This window comes from Neolamprologus brichardi, chromosome 7 (assembly GCF_056152115.1).
Source record: "Neolamprologus brichardi isolate AB-2024 chromosome 7, ASM5615211v1, whole genome shotgun sequence".
Taxonomy (NCBI): Eukaryota; Metazoa; Chordata; class Actinopteri; order Cichliformes; family Cichlidae; genus Neolamprologus; species Neolamprologus brichardi.
Genome location: NC_142110.1, coordinates 15679699 through 15700947, shown reverse-complemented (window position 1 = coordinate 15700947; position 21249 = coordinate 15679699). Strand labels below are relative to the sequence as shown.

At 40.9% G+C, this 21249-nt stretch overlaps 1 protein-coding gene and 1 long non-coding RNA gene across 4 annotated transcripts; one reads left to right on the top strand and one right to left on the bottom strand.

Moving 5' to 3' along the window:
* Positions 1 to 209: 209 nt before the first annotated feature.
* LOC148101988 (uncharacterized) lies at positions 210 to 863 on the bottom strand. The gene is made up of 2 exons (XR_015719247.1): positions 782 to 863; positions 210 to 580 (listed from the first exon to the last, which is right to left on the bottom strand). It is a non-coding gene; the product is annotated as an uncharacterized LOC148101988 (long non-coding RNA).
* A 2732-nt stretch (positions 864 to 3595) lies between these two features.
* Positions 3596 to 20950, top strand: LOC102781416 (long-chain fatty acid transport protein 2-like). 3 transcript variants are annotated; one of them, XR_015719246.1, is made up of 12 exons: positions 3596 to 4105; positions 8238 to 8447; positions 8532 to 8687; positions 10001 to 10125; positions 10222 to 10416; positions 10515 to 10605; positions 10866 to 11064; positions 11137 to 11234; positions 17871 to 18001; positions 19037 to 19185; positions 20476 to 20551; positions 20641 to 20950. XR_015719246.1 is itself a non-coding variant. In XM_087843199.1 (11 exons), the coding sequence occupies exons 1-10, from the start codon at positions 3646 to 3648 to the stop codon at positions 19172 to 19174; spliced, it is 1803 nt and encodes a 600-aa protein (XP_087699325.1). In that variant the 5' UTR covers positions 3596 to 3645; the 3' UTR covers positions 19175 to 19185; positions 20476 to 20950. The 3 variants fall into 3 exon arrangements, 2 of the variants coding, with proteins under 2 accessions (XP_087699325.1, XP_087699324.1); XM_087843199.1 differs by having other exon boundaries at positions 20476 to 20950; XM_087843198.1 differs by lacking the exons at positions 19037 to 19185; positions 20476 to 20551; positions 20641 to 20950 and adding an exon at positions 18116 to 18391 and having other exon boundaries at positions 3598 to 4105.
* The last annotated feature ends 299 nt before the right edge of the window (positions 20951 to 21249 follow it).

Here is a 21249-nt window from a genome sequence, read left to right as displayed (position 1 = left end):
CACAGAACTATACAGTAGTGCAGTTAAGTACTAGCTATAAGCTATAGTAATAGCTTTAAGTCCTGTAGAAAGTTAAATATATGTTGTGCTCTCTGGTTACTCTGGTATGAATGTCTCTGAATTACTTTATGATAAATAACACACTATTGTCAAAAAACAGTGAAAGAATTCCAGATCACAAGTTTTTAGTTCAAATACAAGTAACAACCTTTGACTTTAATCAGGTTTTATTTAATTGTGTCAGAGAAAACATCATGTGCTCTTCATGTAGCTGAGTACATTCAGTGTTTAAAACAAAAGTTGTGCAGGTCTGAGATCAGCAGTTTTCTGAAACACCAAACTGAGGTACTGTTAATGCTGATGTATAGTGACACAGTTACAGGGGTGATTAATCTTTTTGACTTTTTGTCTTTAAATTTATCAATAAAACAGCTGCAGCTTTCACTGACAGCACATGTGGTACTTTAACCTTTGTACTGTTTTCTTCAGTTAATTTTGGAGTTACTACAAAGATTGAAGATATAGGATGATCTGTCTGCAGTCACTGGGTGGTGCTGAGGTCTTAATCTGAGGACAGCTCCTGTAATCACAAACAGAACAGAATCATCACAAACTGAAATATATAGTGTATCTCTCAAATCTGAAATAGAGCTGATCCTTCTCTGTCCTCACACACTCGGAATCTGAAGTTGTTCAGTCCTACAGTGCTGCCGACAGCTGTTTATTTTTTATTTGTTTTAAAGGCCTTATATACTAACATATTTTCTAATATCATGTTTACCTTTGAGTTGTTGATGCTTTATAAATGGACATCTGCAAAGATGAGATGATGGAGCAGGTTTCAGTTGAGGTTCAGTCTGCTGCTGCATCCTGGTCACAACATACAGAGGTGTTATCAGCTCAGTATTGAACAAGAAATATTAATGCTTCGAATTATTTGTCCTAAAGAATGCAAGCTGTACAGAGTACTGCACATGTGACTTTGTGAACATAATTCATTAAAAATAATTCGGACAGTATTTTAACCTGAATATTTGTAACAAACTCAGTAAAAAAAATGCTAAAAAAAAATAATCAGAGGAAAAATGTAACATTTTAACTTAAGCTGACAAGCGGAAGTAGTTGGTTTCTGTACATAAGTATCGGGCTTTGCTATTTAATCCGTAGCTATTGACTAATGAGGGGTTACTGAAGTGCCAGGTTTTTAAAATTGGCGTTAATGTCGTTCCACATGTGAAAAGCGACAGAAAAACTGGTGTCAAGCCAGCCTCCAATTCCAGCATTGCAGTCAAGCCAGCCTCCACTTTGTTTTACGTTCCCTGTGTATTCAAAGTATTATGGCAAAAGACGTGGAAACCTGATTTCAAAATAAAAGATCCTGAAGCATCTGGACTTTTCTTTGCAAGCTCCTTTGACTACGATGACCTGGATGACTGAGAACCTTCACAGACATCCTGAAGCATGACTTCTAAATAAAAGCCAACTTCCAGTAAATTAAGAGCACATTCATAAATATCAATTAGTCTTGTTTGCACACTCTAATGTTGGATACAAATGACATACCCTAGTATTCTGTAGCAACATGTCAATATTAAAGCCATCTCCTTTTGGATTTCAAAGTAAAAGCCCTCTAAATGTTTATTTTTGAACTACTTTTTCAATTAATTCAGAATGGAAAATTCACGTTTCCACAGACTAGTTGCAGTCTATATTGACAGTATACAACCTTATAGTGATACCATGTCAATATCAATCATTCTTATTTTCCCTTTCAAAATAATGACCCTTTCAAATTGACCATATATCGGTGTGCGTTTTCAATGACTTCAGAAAGCTATAAAATGGAAAATTGCTGTTTCTACAGAATAATTACTATCTATATTGACAGTATTCCATCCCACAGTGATACCAGGTTAATCTCAAGTCATTATGATTTTGCCTTTCAAAATAACAGCCCTTTCAAATGACACATACGGGAAATAATCTTTCAATGAATTCTGATTTCTCTAAAAAGACAAATTCTTGTTTCCACAGGAGAATTTCAATCTGGGTCAAGAGTATGCAAACCCACAATGATACCATATCAATATCAAGTCAGTCTGATTTCGCCTTCCAAAATAAAAGCCTTTTCAAATTGCCCATATACAACCTACTCTTTTAACGATTTCAAAATGCTCTTAAATTGATATTTGTTGTTTCCACAGGATGAATGCACTTTAGATCAACAGTATGCAACCCCACTGTGATACCATATCAATATCAAGTCAGTCTGATTTTGCCTTCCAAAATAAAAGTCTGTTAAAATTGCCACGCTATGACCTACTCTTTTAAAGATTTCAGAATGCTCCAAAAACGAAAATTTCTGTTTCCACAGGATAATTCCACTTTAGATCAATAGTATCCAGCCCCACAGTGATACCATATCAATATCAAATCAGTCTGATTTTGCCTTCCAAAATAAAACACTTTTCAAATTGCCCATATATGACCTACTCTTGGAACGAATTCAAAATGCTCTAAAAATGAAAATTGCTGTTTCCACGGGATAATTCCACTTTAGATCAAAAGTATCCAACCTCGCCATGTTACCATGACAATTTCAAGTCATTCTGATTTTGCCTTTCAAAGTAATGGCCCATTGAAACTGCGGACATACGACTTACTCATTTAACAGTTTCAAAATGCTCTTAAATGAAAAGTTCATGTTTCCACAGGGTAATTCTCAGCCCCACAGTGATACCATATCAATATCAAGTCACTCTGATTTTGCCTTCCAAAAAAAAAAAAAAAAAGCCTTTTCAAATTGCCCGTAGACGACCTACTCTTTTGATGATTTCGAAATGCTCTTAAATTGAAATTTGGTGTTGCCACAGGATAATTCCACTTTAGATCAACAGTATCCAACCCGACAGTAAAATCTTGTAAATTTCAAGTTGGTCTGATTTTGCCTTTCAAATTAATGGCCCGTCGAATTTGCCCATGTATGACAAACTCTTTTACTGACTTCAGAATCCCATTAAAAGCAAAGTTGCTGTTTCCACAAGATCATTTCACTCTACATTGACAGTATATGTACATGTCCCCTGGCCAGGGTTGTTTTGATTCATTTTACATTTTTAACTATTTAAATATAATAAATTATATTTTAATTATACAGTTTTAATTCGTGTGCTTTCCCTTGGCGGCGCCACTGCTCTGTCCGTTTTGGAGGAAGGTTTCCCTCCTTTAAGAAACACTGTGAAAAACATCACCTTCGCTCCGTTACATAATGAAACCGAAAAACAATGGATTGAAACTAAAAAATAAATTGTAAGCGAAAAAAAAATTTACAGTTTCAATTAATTGTTTTTCACTATCAATTTTTTTCCCGGTTTCAATACAAGATTTTTCAGTTACAATATTTTTTTTCGGTTTCAATATTTTTTTCGGTTTCGTTTCAAGGTGGCATCGTTCTCCTGTCCTTTCTAATTATTTACATAAGGCTTACACAATCATTGAGCAGGAGGGGATGCTGCCCCTCCTGCTCATCTGTTTTGATGTAGATCACCTGGTTGTTCAGTTACATATAAGTTGTGTCTGAGCTCCTGCTCCTTGCACCTTTTTATACCTCCGCTCTGTCTTCAGCAGGACAGCTGTGAGACAAACATGTTGGTCTGGACAGTGTGTGCAGCCTTGATTGTATGTGGCGTTTTACTCCGCCATTCTTATCTCTTCCAGGATGTCCTGTATGTGCTTGATAAAATAAAAAGAAGGCGCTTTGCCTTAAAGTGCATGCAGACTAATTACTCAATCCTGGACCGCTTTTTAGAGCTGGTGAAGACGCAGCCGCAAAAGACTTTAATTTATTTTACAGATGAAATGTTCACGTACCGGGACGCAGATGTCCTGAGCAACAGAGCCGCGAGAGCGTTTCTGCAGGCTGGATGCGTAAAGGAAGGAGACACGGTGGCGCTGTTCCTGGGGAACCAGCCGATGTTCCTGTGGCTCTGGTTGGGTTTGCTGAAGATTGGATGTCCCGGAGCTTTGCTCAACTCCAACATCAGATCCAAGTCTCTGCTACACTGCCTCAACTGCAGCGGAGCTACAACTCTGGTAGCAGCTGAAGGTAGTACCTGCATTTCTGTCTGCTTTTCCAAGCGATGGAGACAGTAGAGAGCTCACTTACTCAACATTCAATAACAAATAAATACATAAATAATTTGAGAACAAACTGTACTTTGGCATGCCATGAGAAAAACACCAATGTAGGCTATGTACTGTTTGCCTGCAATGGAGTAATCTATTGATGGAGTTTGATATAAGAATTTCCATTTTTACTTCACCGGAATAAAGTATCAGTCTTTATTCACACATCTAAAATTGTGCTTCTACCTCACTTCCGGGTCAATATCTTACATTAAATGCAAAGAATGGTTGTCACTTTCCAGTAACAGGGATGACTTTTCATACAGTATAAGAAGCTTCTTAAACATCTTCTCACTGCCTATTGTTGCTTTAGTTTTTAATATTTGGAAATGAGTACATGTATACTCAACAGAAGGAAAACCACTTTCTCCACCATGCAGTACACCTTTTTATGACTGCATATGGCTGTCTTCTTCACAAAGCAGACAAAAATAATGTGTTGCACTTGTGGTTCATCTTAACTTTTAGTTATTAAGTGTGCCTATGCCAAGAGGCACACTTATTACTATTCGTCGGATTTATTATTCTTATTATTATTATTATTATTTTCCTTTTTCCCGCGCTTATGTGCCGCACAGTTTTGAGACAAGGTTCACATATATTATATCATTTTGTGCGGCTGGGTCTGGACTAGTATGCTATGACTTTTGGTGTTTATGACTGTTATAGTTTTTTTTAAATATTTAGAATTAATGCAAATTTTGGCCCATTTCTAGGCCCATGAGAAAGATTCAACTTTTGGCCCCATAGAAACAGACTTCATTTGTGGTGTGTTGGCTCTCTCTAGTGGTATGTCGGGAGTGATACGGCCTGGCCCGTATTTGGATTACCGTAATGACGACAATATCAACGGCGCGCACAGCGTCGCTGCTTTCAGGAACCATTGGAATTTTTAAGGTTGCGCGAACCATTGAATAGTTACGGTAACCGCAAGGGTGTATGCTTGGTGGAAAACTCCATATCCCACAATTCATAGCACGCCTCTACCGACTTAAACAATGGCGGCCACCACTTCGTTTAATATATTGCTTTTATTACTGTTTCTAGGTCACAAAATAAACTTTTAAGATATTTTCAGGCGAGAATGTAGGTGTGTAAATGTCAAATATCTGCTCGTTTTGTCAAAACATCCCATATTAGCAACTTACGATGTTGCTGCTAGCGCGGCTAAGTAGCTAGCGCGGCTAGCGTCTCTTCGCTAAAAAGCACCCGGGCTTGGCTTACAGTGAGGCGGCTGACACTCGTTTCACCACCCGATGGCTCGCCAAGACACTGTTTCTGAGCTGGACTTATTTTTCGTTTATATGGGCCGATAATTCATTTATTCATTTTAGTAATGGTATAAACAGTGAACGGTGGTTGTCCAGATGCTGGTCGATGTGGGAAAAATAACTGAGTTGTTTGGTGGTGGCTAACGCGGAGCTCCAACAAAGGGCAGCTAGCCCTGACAGAAAGGACATGCAGGGAAAGAAACATACGAGGCGCCGAGGTGGCCGCCGATCGACTGGTGGTGGCTAACGCGGAGCTCAATCGTGGATAAGGGAAACCGAAGGCAGGAGCGTGAGGTGAACTGAATTTCAGGTAAGAAGTTATGAACTGCACTCTATTTGGGTCAGATATAAACCGAGTTTAGGTGTAGTTTATTTGTAGCACGACGGAGTTTCTATACAGCTGTGTGCACGCTAAGTTACTGATGTTGAACTTTATGACAGCCTCTCCTGTCATTCTCTCGCTTGTTGAAACTTCAGTCATGAAACTGATCAATGATCGGCTTTTCTCTCTTGTTTGTTTATCGCGCTAAACAACAGCAGCACTTAAGGTTGATCAGCTGTTGTTAGAATTCCTTTGATTTTAATTTCTAGTATCAGCTGATGTTTGCTGGAGCCACAGCTGAAAAAAGGGCTGGTCCAAACCAGGAGATGTCCTTACTGAATCATCAGAGCTGAGCTGGTGATGGAGAAACAGGTTTACCTTTTAGGTGACATGAATGAGTTGAAGGGAAGTTATGAACAGTTTCTGAGAGACAAATAACACAATATCCTTTTTTGTGTAGCTGACAGCTGGTAACTGTGCAGGGGTGGATCTAGCAAAGCTTTTGCCAGGGGGGCAGGTAGGGCATTAACAGGGAAAGGGGGGCACAAAGAAATACTTTTCTTTCTTACTCTCATATAAAATATCTTTTATTAAATAGTTATCTGAATCTTACAACCAAAGTTTGTATAATAATACACAAGATTGGCTGTAGACCATTGTTAATCATTCAGAACACTGTGTAAAAATAACAAAAAGTGAATGCAAAAGTGCATAAATATTTATTTTACGTGTTTGATGTGTGTGGCGGGGCGTGGTCTACAGTGCCGCTGCAGGAGAGGTGGACCCACCTGAGCTGCATCTGCAATCACGCCTCTCAGGCGTAAAGTCTGTGCTGTTTTTTTTGGTGTGTGTCGGGCTGTGAGATGAAAAGCTACAGCCAGCTGTGTGGGTACAGCAACCATGTGTGAAAAGTGGTCAATAAAGTAATGCTACAAAGCGTGTTCATGCAAACATTGTCGGGTCTGCCGTGGTACAATGGGACTTCTGCTCATGAACCTCTGTGCACAGCGTCTGCAAATCGGGGCTGTACGAAGTCACCTCATCTTTACACAAAACTGTAAGCTGCCATCTGTGAGGCGCGAGCGGTGTTTGTTTTTACCATAGTTCATGGTGGAGAATGGCTGCTCTGCTGAGTTTTGCTCTCTGTAGCCATATGAATGGCAAACGACACTGATTTGCAGCGGCATAGGCACACTTAAAATTTCTTCTGAAATTTTCGCTTTCTAGTTTAAACTGCAATTTCATTTAGCACATATATTGTTAGTGACAAAACATCAAGGGAGTTCCAAGAAAGGAACATGCCTCTCTAAAGATTTACTGACTTAAACTGTCACAGTGGGAAACAAAGAATTAAAAAATAAAAATAAAGATTCTCCAGCATAAATCAATCAGTAACTAAATGGCTGAAGAGGATGCAAAATATTTACAGTATTAATAGAACCGTAGTTTATATATTATATGTGGCTTTAGGGTTTCATTGGGAGATTGTTTGATTTAAATTGGATATCTTAAATGGGACATATGGTCATGTGAAAAATAATTTCCACTCTATACAGTCCTTTGACCTGGCAGCCAGGTGCATCAAATGCACTAGATTAATTAATCGGCAACAAGTGTGAGCGCACCTGTAAAAGCAGAAGCTCTGTTTGCTGGTCTGGAGCATTCAGATGTGTTAACACAATAACTGAATCTACCAGGAGTTAACAGTGGAAAAACAAAAGTAAAATTGGCAAAAACAGCTAAAAGATTGGCCAAAAAGGTTAACCATCTACAACAGACTGGCTGAAAAAGGGGAAGAAAAATCACACTGTTGCAATGGCCCAGTCAAAGTCCAGAGCCCAACCCAACTGAAAAGCAGTGGTGGGGCTTTGAGAGAGCTGCGCATCAATGAATGCAGGCAAAGATCGGAAGAAACCCTGTAAAGCGGAGGCAGCCAAAATTCCTTCACATCAATATGGGAGACCAGGGCTGGACTGGTAATCTGGCGCACTGGGCATATTCCCGGTGGGTCAATTGAGGGGCTGCTGTCCACCAGCTGTACAAGCCATGTCAAAAACCCATTTGTTCATTTTTCTTTACTGTCACTGCCCAATCAAATCTCTACACACAACCCGGCCCTAACCTACCTTCATTAGGTGCTCGTGCATCTTGTTTGTGTGGAAGAAGTGGGGTGGGGTAATGTACATCCATGTAGATTGTATGCTTAACTTTTTTTTTTTTTTTTTTTTTTAAAGTGGTCTTGTTGCAAAGACCTTTTACCAAATATTTCAAATACACAGGTTTTATTTGTGCTCCAGTATTTGTTTGTCTCCCTTTACCTAAAGGATTCAAGCACATCGTTCATCATCACTCATGAGCAGTAAAGCTGCAGAGGAAGATTGAACTGAGCTTTGTTAAAATACAGGAACATCTTTTGTAAGGTTTGTTGTGTTTTCTTTCTCTCTTTTTTTCTTCTCTAGACTTGCTGGATGCAGTGAAGGAGGTGCTGCCCCATCTGCATGAACAGCAGATCACTATTTTCATCTTAGCTGACAGGTGTGAAACTGCAGGTGTGGAAAGCTTCATTGATAAAATGAATCAGGCTTCCTCTGAGCCTATACCCAAGGAGTTAAGGTCCCATGTAACCATGCAGAGTCCAGCAGCCTACATATACACCTCAGGGACAACAGGTTAAACTACTTACTGAGATTCACGATGCATCAGTGAACGAAATGGCACATTGACCCCCTGAGCATCTGGCGTGTCTTTAACAGGTTTCCCTAAGGCAGCTGTGGTCACTTACACCAGAGTGTGGAACTTGTCTTTACTTCTGGCTACAACAGGAGTGAACTCCAAAGATGTGATTTATGATACCCTCCCGCTTTATCACAGTACTGGCCTCCTTGTCTTCACTGGAGCTGTTGAAAGAGGTATGAACTCTTTAGATATATACTATAGTTAACTGTGTAAATCTTTAGTTTTCTTATCAACAAACCCAATGTTTAGGCTGAGATCAAAATCTCCAGATGCAATTCCAAGTTCTCCCTGCCTTGTGCCCAACAATCAATCCACAACTCATTAAGTCATTTAGTCACTTTTTAAAAACAGATTTCTAAGAGAACAGTTGACTCAAACATCACTAAATATTGAATTTCTTTGGGTCTGTTTAAAAAAAAAACAAAAAAAACAAAAAAACGTACACTTGTTACTATATAAAGCAGATCTTCGTGGTACGGTGTTAAATGCCTTTGTCTGGCAATATTCTCTGTGGCATGGATTCAACAAGGTACTAGAAACATTCTTCAGAGATATTGGTCGATATTGACATGAATGCATCACACAGTTGGTGCAGATTTGTTCCACCACATCCAAAACGCACACTATTTGATTGAGATCAAAATAAACAAGTCCAAAAACCAGAGATGACAGCTCTTGCAGGTCGATCAGGTAACCAGAGTCAGAGACATGCTGGATGACAATCTGCAACACTGCAGCTGTGACCTCAATCATCGGTTTTCTTGTAACATGTTCTGGTTTCCCAACACACACATAGGATGCAATGTTTCAAATTAAGGATAACTCTTAATTGATAATTTCACACACGCTTGTGCTGTTGCCTGCGAAACTCTGGTATATGGCAACAGCTCCTGGCTGTCAACTTCTCTTCTGCTGCACACCCTGGACCTCTGCATAAAATAAAGAGACAGAATCAACACATGTCTGTCAGCTGTTCCAAACAGCCTTCCCTACCACTGCTCCCTGAGCCCACTGCGTCAACCCTCCCCTGCTGCTTAGCCACACCCCACACCACAGGACTCCCACTCCCCTTTCCCCTCACTCATGAACAAGACCCCAAGATACTTCTCGACTTGGGGCAACAATTCTCTGACCCGGATTGGGCCCTCCACCCTTTTCTGCTGTTTGTCACTCAGCTGTGAACCGCTCCAGTGTGAGGTCGACTTTGGTGATAAAGTAAAAATTTTGACTACTTCCACTGCTACTCTTTAAAGTGTGCTGTTGTCATTTATTGTTGTGTCTATATATACTATTGTGTTTTTTAGATATATGATTGGTGTATGACTTTAGTTTTTTTTTTTTTTTTTTTTTTTAAACCAATGTAATATAAAAACCATAGTTACATATATGTAACTATATGTTACATATTTGTTGAAAAACCCAAAATTTTGACTACTTCCACTGCTACTCTTTAAAGTGTGCTGTTGTCATCTATTGTTGTGTGCAGGTATTCCTGTTGTTCTGAGGAGTAAGTTTTCTGCTTCCCAGTTCTGGGACGACTGCAGAAAATATAATGTCACCGTCATACAGTACATAGGTGAAATTATGCGTTATCTCTGCAACACTCCACAGGTTTGTGCCAACACAGCACCAACATTAATACTACTGTCTCACACAGAAAGGTTTAGAAAACTAACAAACGCACGCTCTTCTTTTCTCTTCAAACAGAAACTCAGTGATAAAAACCACAAAGTCAGACTTGCAGTAGGCAACGGGATCAGAGCAGATGTTTGGAGGGACTTTGTGAGACGATTTGGGGAAATTCAAATCAGAGAATTTTACGGAGCAACTGAGGGAAACTTTTCTCTGTTGAATTATAGCAGCAAGATGGGAGCTCTTGGGCGACACACCTTCCTGCACAAGGTAAAGGTCCATGTTTCAGCTCACATTAAGAAGTAAAACCTGTCACTCATGAAGCAGTGTTTTAGCTTTTTTTTTCTTTTTTCTTTTTAAATTTGCAGATGTTTTTTCCATATGCTGTGATCAAATATGATGGAGACAAAGGAGAGCCTTTGAGGGATTCTTCTGGTTTCTGCATGGAGGTTGAGAAAGGTGTGTTACTTCGAGCATGGTTATAACACCAAAGATTTTTTTTTTTTCCTCAAGTTCTCACCCATGCATCTTTTCAAATGCTATAAACATTTTATATGCTTAAATCTACCCAGTTCATTTTCTCAGCCACAGTGTACCTCACCACGCACAAAATTAACGTTTAAAAGACTCAGAAATGCAATGTCTTTACAGCATGTCTCATGCATCTTGCCTTTAAAATATAACAACCCCAAATATGACTTCTCCCGTACTTTGATCAGGTGAACCTGGACTTCTGGTGACTAAAATAACAGCCAAAGCTCCATTCACTGGTTATGTGAGAGACATGAAGCAAACTGAGAAAAAGAAGCTGCATAACGTCTTCAAGAAAGGTGATCTGTACTTCAACACCGGCGACCTGCTGCGCATCGATGAGGATAATTTCATGTACTTCCACGATCGTGTTGGAGACACATTCAGGTGAGCGCATGTTTTGAAATAATGCTTAAAAATGTGAGCTCACACAGAGCACTGAAAACGAATTGTCAACAGATGGAAAGGAGAGAACGTAGCTACAGCTGAGGTGGCCGACATCCTTGTGCTGACTGACTGTGTTAAAGAAGCCAATGTTTACGGAGTCAAAGTGCCAGGTACATGTTGCTGCTCCAAAATCAAGAACAAAATGTTCAGAACAATGTACACCACACTTAGTTTGTTTAGTCAATCAGTAATCAAATTGTTCCACAATCAAGCATTTTTTTTTTTTAATCTAGATCATAGGTGTCAAAGTCTGGCCAGTGGGCCAAATTTGGCCCGCAGCCTAATTACATTTGGCCCGCGAAGCCATACCAAATTACTATTAGAGCTGGCCTACTGGTATTATACAGCTAATGTATATATTGTTTAGTATTAAGCTTTGCTTGTTCCATATTCAGTTTTTCAGCAAAACGTATTTGAGTCCATAAGAAAAGATTCATTCTTAAATCTGGAGGAAGATTTTTTTTCAATAAATATTAACGTTAGCCCGCGACTTTGTTCCAGTTTTGAATTTTGGCCCACTGTGTATTTGAGTTTGACACCCCTGATCTAGATCAAGATTTTATTATTATTATTATTATTTTTCTCTCCAGAAGATTGTACCTCTATTTCAATATAGCTTATTTAGAGTAGTAAACACATGGGGTAAAGGATATACAGTCAAAGAGTTTGTGCCATGGTGGAATGCACCTCGCACACTACTCGGGCAGCTGGTGCGGAATACAGGGATATACTGGTAAATATTACTTGGCAATAAATCTAAACAACAACGAAAGTAGGAGTTGAGTTTCACTAACTGCCAGGGATTGGTCCAAATAAGCTTCAACTGGGACACATGAAAAATATTGTGAATTTTCATGTTAGCAGCCCACCTGGTAGGATCGGGTGGGAATCCTGTTAGCCAACTGCTCATTCTGCTCCTTTTGTCCTAAGGAAGGCGGCACGCCACCAGCACAGACAGAAAAGAACAGACAGTGTCGTCATCAACCCAGTGTTTTGACTTTTGTACTTTTTATTAATCAATCAAAGCTTATATGCGCCACATGCAGGTTGCCCTGCAGTGAAATGGGTCGTTCCCCCCCCCCGACCTTACACACACAACACAGACATTACATGGGGATACAAGTCGGAGATCGGTAGCGTTACAGAAAAACACTGAAATGTACACTACAATGGGAAAGTACAAGAGGAAAAAAAGACCTCCTCATGCTGTGCTTCCATGGCAGGACAGCATGAGAACAGGAAACAAAATCTCCTCTGCACAAAAAGCACATAAATGTCCACAGCACAACATTGTGAAGGACATGACAAGCCACGGGATTGGGTGGGGGCTGAGGAGTAATCCGAAGCGAACACAGCAGCCGCCCTGCACAGCGCTACCATTCCAGCGCGGCACACAGACCCGCCGTGTTCTCCCACAGGAAACAAGCATCGAAGGCGTTTGGAAAGGAAGGGGGATGAGTGTGTGCTTATCAGTGTAAGTGTATGTGTGTGCGTGTCCAGAGTTCAGCTAAGACAGTGTCCTTCGCCCTGCCAGGCTAAGTAAACAGTCTACCAGCCAACCCAGGTGGCCTTTCATGGAATGGGAAGGAACAGACTAAACAGTCGTTATCAGGGTGTTGTTGTTCAGCTCCAGCCTTGCAGCTGGCGCCAAAGGGGTATCCGCATAAGTGATGGTGATTTTGACTTTAGTGCGAACAGCTCATATGAATTTCAAAGCAGTTCTACAGTCCAACACTGGTCTCTCAATCTCCCGTTGGAGAGCCGCGAGCTTCGCCATACTTGCGTTCTGTGATATTGTCATTTCTTGTGCTCAAGGAGCCGATTTCTGAGAACTCACGGCAGTGTGCCTCCCCGAGATGTCATCCAATTTGCACCCAGGGATGTTATTCTGGGCTAGCCCTTCCGAGATGTATCCAGTCTGCAGTCAGAGATCTTATTCTGAGTATTCACAGCAGCCGTAGCCTCTCCAAGATCTTATCCGTGCTGACTCGATGAGCCCATTTTGAGAAACATACTCCTCTCCCATTGTTCCAATCCCAGCGGGCAGCCTTGTGGGGGTTTGAACAGCTGGTTCCGCTTTCTTAATTCTTCGATAAGTCAGGGCCCAGCAAGCTTCAATCAGCCAGAACCCTGTTACCATGGTTCCGAATAGGTAGATATCTTCAGCACTCAGGCTCACCAAGCCCAAACTTCTCGTTGAAAGGGGTGTCAATTGCATTTAGGGACCAGTTGATCCAATCCATAATTCCTCTTTTAGGTTTTAGAGAACAGACTGTGAGAGAATGTTCCAGGGAAAAGGAATAAAAAAAAAAAAAAAAAACAAGACAAGGACATGAGGAGCTAAGCAGGGAAGATAAGGGAGAGGAGAAAAGTGCGACCGCCTTCACTGAGAGCCAAAAAGCCATTATGGTTTTTGCCTGCAAGTGTTTTTGGTTTTGGTTTCCATACTCCCTCTGTTTTGTGTCTAGTCTGTGTTACTGAGCCTGCCCTGGTCCCATGCCTGTGTGTTCCCATCACTTCCTGTTTTACTTTGACAGTCTGTGCTATACGTTATTGTGTCTGGTTTTGCTTCCCTTGTCTCGTTGGCTCCGATTTATTCCAGCTGTGTTTCCCTCCTGTCTCCCATTCCCTGATTGCTCCCTCTGTGTATTTAAGCCCTGTGTGTTCCTTGGTCTGTGTCACAATCTCCTTCATCTCATGCTGTGTTTTGTTTGCCTGCCTTGCTTGTCAAGTTATTTTGGGTTTTCAGTTGACTTATTTTGTGTTCAGCAGTAAAGCTGTTTTGAGTGCACTTTTTGACTCAGAGTCTGCACTTTTGGTAGCTGAGTGATGCCTTGAAGGGAGAAAGTGTAAATATCAACACTTCAGAGTTCTTTTGATTCCTCAGAGGCATCCGATCAGATCAGATGTAAAAACAGATAAAGAAACCCTAATGGACATAATACACCCCTTCCATTGCCCAAGGACGGACGTCATCCACTCTTCCAATGGATTATCAATTCCAGATATTAATGCATTTATTCTATTTGTTAATTTTCTTAAATGATGTTCTGAATCTTCCCAGGGCTCTAGTTACAGAACCATCCGGCGTCGTATTCTTAAGAATGCAAGTGCAGCACATCTCTCCAGACATTACACCATTACAGTTGTCCCGCTTCTTTTCCCTCTTTGTCCCTCTGTCCCCCTTTAACAGGTGGACCATATATGGGATGACTGTTGTGTTTGGGCAATTGTCATAACATAAAAATCATAGACTATTACTAAAGCTAATTCTCAGATCTCCCATTCTGGTTGTTTCCTGCTTCCACCTTTGTGCTCAGACTAGAACCTCTGTCTGAGGAGCTTTTGACCTTCTTTACAGTTAAACAGCTAATCTTCCGGGACGGGCGATTCTCTGTGCTCTTCTCCTCTTCTTTCTTCAACGTCAGGGGTTAGACTACCCTTCAGTTCATTGCATAGATCAGGGGATTTATTTGCCCCTTGGCTGGGATCCATGTTTCTTTTGGGGTCACAGCCGTGTTCCCTTTTCTTGGCCAGACCCTCCTTGGTCTGGTGCTTCTGGATTTCCGCCAACCCCTTCACGGTTATTGCTGTGGTCCTGGGATCCTCTCGAGTTGACTAGCAGGAGCCCAAACGGTATGACCCTTGACCCCAATTGCTGTCTTGGCACTCTCGGTGCGAAGAATCCTCATATCTCCGTGACCTCGTCTGGTGTCTGCTCCTTCCTCTGTAAAAGACAGAAAAGGCAAACACCTCTCTGCCTTGAGAATTTCCTACAATATATCAGTCCACACAGTCACGCCGAACGAAAAATAAATAAAAATGATCATAGAAACCATTGTTTCATGTTAAACCTGGAATACCCCCCTTTTTTGACACAATCCCATGTGTCAATTCACCGGAGCTAGAAATTAAAAGGAAAAAGGCCAGTGGCTGCAGAGTTTGTGGAATTATGGGAATACTTCACCCACGCCAACTGGGAGCACCAGGTAGATTGGTTGGAAGAAAATATGCATTGAAGAGCAACCTGGCCCGTGCCCCAAGAATGGTGCAAAATTCTTTCCAGATGCAAGAGATGAATTGTGGTCCTCAGTCGGAGAGAATGTCAGATGTGAAGCCGTCAAGCTGGAAGACATATTGGCCAAGTAACTCTGCTGTTTCAAGAGCTGAGGACAGTTTAGACAGGGCCACAAAGTGGTACAGCCTTGGAAAAACGGTCTATGATGGTACGAATAACTATGTTACCTGATGAGAGCAGTAACTCAGTGACAAGATGTCTTGATGCATGCTCAATCATCCAGGTAAGTAAATGTCCAAAAGTTGATTCTGTTCATCTGGATGTAGCGTTTTGTGGGAGAAACGTTTCATCATTTAACCAAGTGACTTCTTCAGTCTCAGCCAACTGCAGGTTTCACCAAACAAAAAGGAGATTCAATGCATTGGAAGGAAAAAAAAAAAGTTTATAATGTACGTTCTATGTGCTAAGGACTGCGGATTTATTAGAACAGTCCTCGTTGGAGCTGGAGCCTGAGTAGAAGTTGTCTGTAAAGCCCAGGTTAATAGGCGCAAAAAAGGTTTATTCCACGACTCCCAAGATGTAAAAAAAACAGCAGCGAGCAGGGTTTTGGACACCTAAGCCCACCACGGGAACCGGACAGGAGATAACACGATCCAGGAAATGCCGTCGGCTGTGATGGAATGGACCATAACCAACTTGAGAAGCCGCTGAAGAAAAAGTAAAGCAAGCTTTAATTGTGTTGTCCTTGGGTCATTTTTTTTTTGTCCCTGAGGACCACAGGTGTATGAAAATCGGGAGGACATTATGAGGGTTAATGAAATGGGACCAAACGGAGCAGCAAACTGAGATTAAACATTTATCTCCATAAAACAAACAGTCCAAATAGCACTGGATGACATCAGTGGCTTCATCCATCTTTTACATCAGGGGTAGGCAACCTTTCTGATGGCGAGTGCCATTTAAAATTTCCTCAGAAGTCAGTGTGCCATATGATTGCATTAGCAATAAATTTAATAACGCTCTATATTAACAGTTACACAATATATAGAACCACTTTATAGAATTATATTTGTTTGCAGATGTTGGCAGCTATCAGCGAATAGTTATCAGCTATTTTGAAACAAAAAAAGACACTTTTTATCCATAACAAGAACTCCATAACAGCAGATGGACTGTACAACAGAAAATACAAATGCTATTTATGGTCTCCTCACAACAATGATAAGAAAAACAAACTAAGCCAATATGGCATGTCTGTTAATACAGAGACACACATGTTAATGTGATCTTTGGTCTCCTACTCATGAGAGAATGAGAGAAGAAGAGGCAGCTGTGCAGAGTAACGACAGAATAAATCCACCTTTGTGTCTTTTTCCATCCTAGACAAACTGCGTCCCTTCTCAGCTCAACACGAAACGCGTAATAATTTCTCTCAATACGGGACGATTCCGTTTGTACAGGACGGTTTGCAACTCTACTAACTAACCTTATGAACAAAATAAAGTTCAACATCAGTAAATTCATAGCATCCACCCAGCTGTATCGAAACTCTGTCATGCTAGCTAGTATGCAGTACGAGTTATTGTAACTGACTGTAAAAAGTCAGCATAACAAAAATAAACTCCACCTAAACTTGGTTTATATCTGACCCAGATAGACTGCAGGTCATAACTTCTTACCTGAAGTTCAGTTCACCTGACACTCGGACCGTCGGCTGCCTTGGGTCTCTCCTCCTCCTGCTTCCCCTCTCCCTCATCCACCTGCTGGCCTCCACCACTTGTTAATTTTACTGAATCTGTGGAAGCTCCGCCACAGCCAAAAAAAAAAAAAAAATCATCGGCCCACCGAGCAAATGCCTGGTATGCCCGATGGCCAGTCCAGCTATGGTCGTGCCATCAGTTAACTCTTCGCGTGCCAACTGTGGCGAAGGGTTGTTTTACATACTAAACAAATTCATATGTGCTGAATTTAACCCTTACCAGGTTCTAAAGTAACTTAAATACAACTTCTGCCTTTTTTATGTTTGAATGATTTATAAGTCAGTGTTAATGTCATCACTAATGCAAATCTCTGGATTCAAGATGTGGACTTGGGAGGCTTAGTGCATTTATTTACAGTGAATGTTCAAAAATCTGCACAGAGGAGAACGCAATACGCTAAAGCTTTACAAACGCAGCCCTACAATTTGTCAGGTAAGAGATTTAACAATCAGGCATCAAATGAACGCCTTCCTTCTCCTTAAGTAGTGACCAGCTGATTACAGGATTACCAACAAGTGAGCTCATCATCACAGGCATGATGGACTAAAAGACAGGATGCAGAGGAATGACCTGTCCTTGTATCAAAAAGTGTGTATTTTTTCTCTCTCTCGTGCACGCGACACACACAAAGGATAGAAGCAGTGGAGAGAGAAATGGGGAGCCAGCACAGGAGGACTGGAGGACCATGACAGTCATATGGCTTAACAAACAAAAAAAAAACATTCCTCTTAAAATGGTCAGAGATAAGAACTGGACTAAAAATGAATGAGAAAGCAGCCAATGTCTAAAGAAAGAGTTTGACAGATCTAAGGAAGCCTGGAAAACTACTGCATAAGAACAGTTGACAAAGTCAGAATGTGAAGAGATGAGTGGTGGCTCAAGACTTTTACTCAGTACTGACACTTTTAATTAGCAATACTGAACTTCAGTTAACTCCTGTTTTGTGATTGTTTAACTTTTGTCTTCAGGCCAGGAGGGAAGAGCCGGGATGGCTGCTGTTACTTTGATGGATGGACTGAAGTTTGACTCCACGGTTGTTTTTAAACATGTTGAGGACTTCCTGCCGTCCTACGCCAGGCCACGCTTTATGAGGATTCAAGTATGTTTACTCCAGTTATTTTACACTTTTTTTTGCATTTGTGGTTAAGCCTCTTTGTTGCTCACATGATTTATTTTATCCACTAATAATTGGTTGTACTGTGATTCATTACAGAGGTCACTGGACATTACAGGCACGTTCAAGCTAATAAAGACGAAAGCAGTGGAGCAGGGCTTCAACCCAAATGAAATAACAGACCCACTCTACTTTCTGAATGAAAAAGAGAGGAATTATACTCCACTCACGCCAGATGTATTTGATTCAATTGTAGCAGGAAATATCAAAATATAAAGTGATTTTACTTTTTAAAGGAAATAAAATCACCTCTTTCACGTGTAAGCAAATCATTTTTTCCAATTTCTCTCCTTTTTTTTCCTTTTTTTTTTTTTTGACAACTCTTTTTGATTCGTTTTACTGTGCTCTACAAAACCATTGTAACACAGTTATATAACAACAACCTTTTTTTTTCCTCTTATAGATCTAACTTTTTAGCTTTAACTATTGCCCTCCCTGACTTGGTTCAGACAACATCAGTGTTAACAGGTGTAGCAGGGATTACACTGGGTGTTTGTGGTTTCTGCAACACAGGCACATTAGCAGGTTCGTGCACGGGTGAACTTAAAGGAATCAAATGCATGCGATTACGCCTAACAGTCCCTTGTGGTAACTCCACTGTGTATGATCGTGTGTAGAGTGATTTTTGGATAACAGTGCCTGGAGTTTTGACATCGGTCACCCAAACCTTGTTTCTCATTGCTGAAGGAATGACAAGCCGTGTATCTTTTAGCAAAAGGCCGTCTTGTGAGTGTGGCTCTGTCAGGCCAGTAATTTCTCAGTAAAGGCTCTTGTTTTGCATGTTCTGGCCAGCCTTGGGTGCACATGTCCATGACGCGAGCACACACACTGTCACTTTTCAGTTGTTCCTTCAGTGTTTGCATATAGGAGGAACTGACAGGCGTGTTTGTTACAATACTGTCCACTTATGTCTTTGTTTTCCATTAGCTCTTTGTCTGACATGTTCACTGGCTTTTTCAGAGGCGAGCGGGACAAAGTATCTGCTGTCCAGAGCGATTTCCCTGGGGCGTACTGCACATTGTACGAGTAACGCATGAGTCTCATTCTGAATCGCTTGATCCTGGATGGCAAGAGATCCAGAGCTTGTCCTCCCAGTAAGGAAACGAGAGGTTTGTGGTCCGTTTTGAGACAAAAATGTTTACCAATCAGGAAATCACGAAATCGCTCAAATGCCCATGTAGACTAGACGCCAGTGCCTCTTTTTCTACTTGTGCGTATCGTGGTTCAGTAGGAGAAAGGGACCTCGATGCATACGCCACTGGTCGCCATCCTTCTTCCCACAGCTGCAAAAGAACGCCTGCGAGACCAAAGGATGAAGCATCTGCTGATACTTTAATGTCTCTGTTGGGGTCATACATTACGAGCACTGGGGGTGAGGTCAGGGCATCTCTTAATGTTTTGAAAGCTCTCGCTTGGTCAGTTCCCCAATACCATGCATCCTTTGTGGAAAGAAGATCTCGCAGGGCTTTGTCTTTTTCAGCTAAATGGGGGATGAACTTGCCCACTTGATTCACCATGCCCAGAAAACTGCGCAACTCGGACACATTAGTTGGCTCCGTCATTTCTGTAATTGCCTCTGTTTTCATCGTCATTTGGCATTTCGTTTTCACCTTCCCCTTCTCCTCACACTCGGCAGATGTATGGAGTCTTACAAGTCACACAGCACTTCTGACACCATGTGTGATTCTTACTCTGAATCTGAATAAGTACGCGGGACCACTGTGTGCCGTAAGACCAACTCTTTACTCACTGTATTACCGCCTCCCGGCATGCATTGCCAGTGCGTAACACATAATTACGCAATCGAACAATAAACACATAGTACCCATACAACAAATGTACCAGGGACAATTATGAATACACCAGTTTCCATCTAAATATAATATACCATGTTCTGACTGAGGGATTTCTGAATCAAAGTAAGATGTACAGCTCTGCTATCACTTCCGGCATGTGAACAAAAAAGGGACACATGCACACAAACACAGAGACGGACACAGGAGGACCTAAGGGGAACCTAAATGGACAAGGAGATTACACATGACAAATAGGGAAGACGACGGAGGACAAAGACATTGCTGAAACACACAAAGGGCGAGGGAGACTTAAAGGAGACTTGACAGACTTGCACACTGAAGACACGACACCATAACCGACATATTAGGGAAGACACAGACCTGGGATGAGCCTAGACAGATGAGAACAAAATAGGGAAACAGAGCTCACTATCAACAGAACTAAATGAAGCCTAAACTATACAAACAAGAACATCATAATACAAAAGGGACATGAAATTTAAAATGCTAGGTCCAAAAACCCAGCCCATGACATCATGCTTTGTCCTGTAGTGTGTTTGTCATGTTTCACATGTTTTGTGATTGTTTAACTTTTGTCTTCAGGTCAGGAGGGAAGAGCCGGGATGCAAATTATTGAGATGACAGCGTTGCACTTCTGGCTGCACATTTTAATGACAAGGTGTTTTAAATGATCTTTGCCTTCATAATAATTTTATTAAAGCTGTGATTTCATACACACACCCTCCATATCCATATCTATATCCATAGAGATCGTCTGTAATCCCTGGGCAACAGCAGCAAGTTGTGAACAGAGTTAAGCTTCCAGTAAATTGTGGATAACATAAACCCAACATATAAACTGTTTTGTTTTGTATCTGATTTTTCTTCTTCTTTTGGTGTAAAGTTGTTTGTAACTTGTGAATTTTGACTCGAGGGTGAGTCATCTCAAGAGTAACAAATCTTTTGATGCATGTTTAAAGATTTGTCAGTGTTTAAAAATTTGTTTGAACATCTATAAATCTGACCACACACACACACAGTAATAAACTATACTGCTAAAGTAATAGAATAGACTGGAATTTAGCCTGCATTTGTTTACACAAGGCAATAAAGCAGTAAGAAACATACATATTCACTAGAGTTAATCAGGAACGTCCTCTACTTTGCTCAATAATTAACAGCTTCTTTCTGGCTTTTCTGGCACACAACTTCTCGTTACTATTACTAATATTTCCACAACAGATACATGTTAATTGGAATTTATACAGTTGATAATGGATGATAATGGATTGGATTTATATAGCGCTTTTCAAGGCACTCAAAGCGCTTTACAATGCCATTATTCATTCACTCTCACATTCACACACTGGTGGAGGC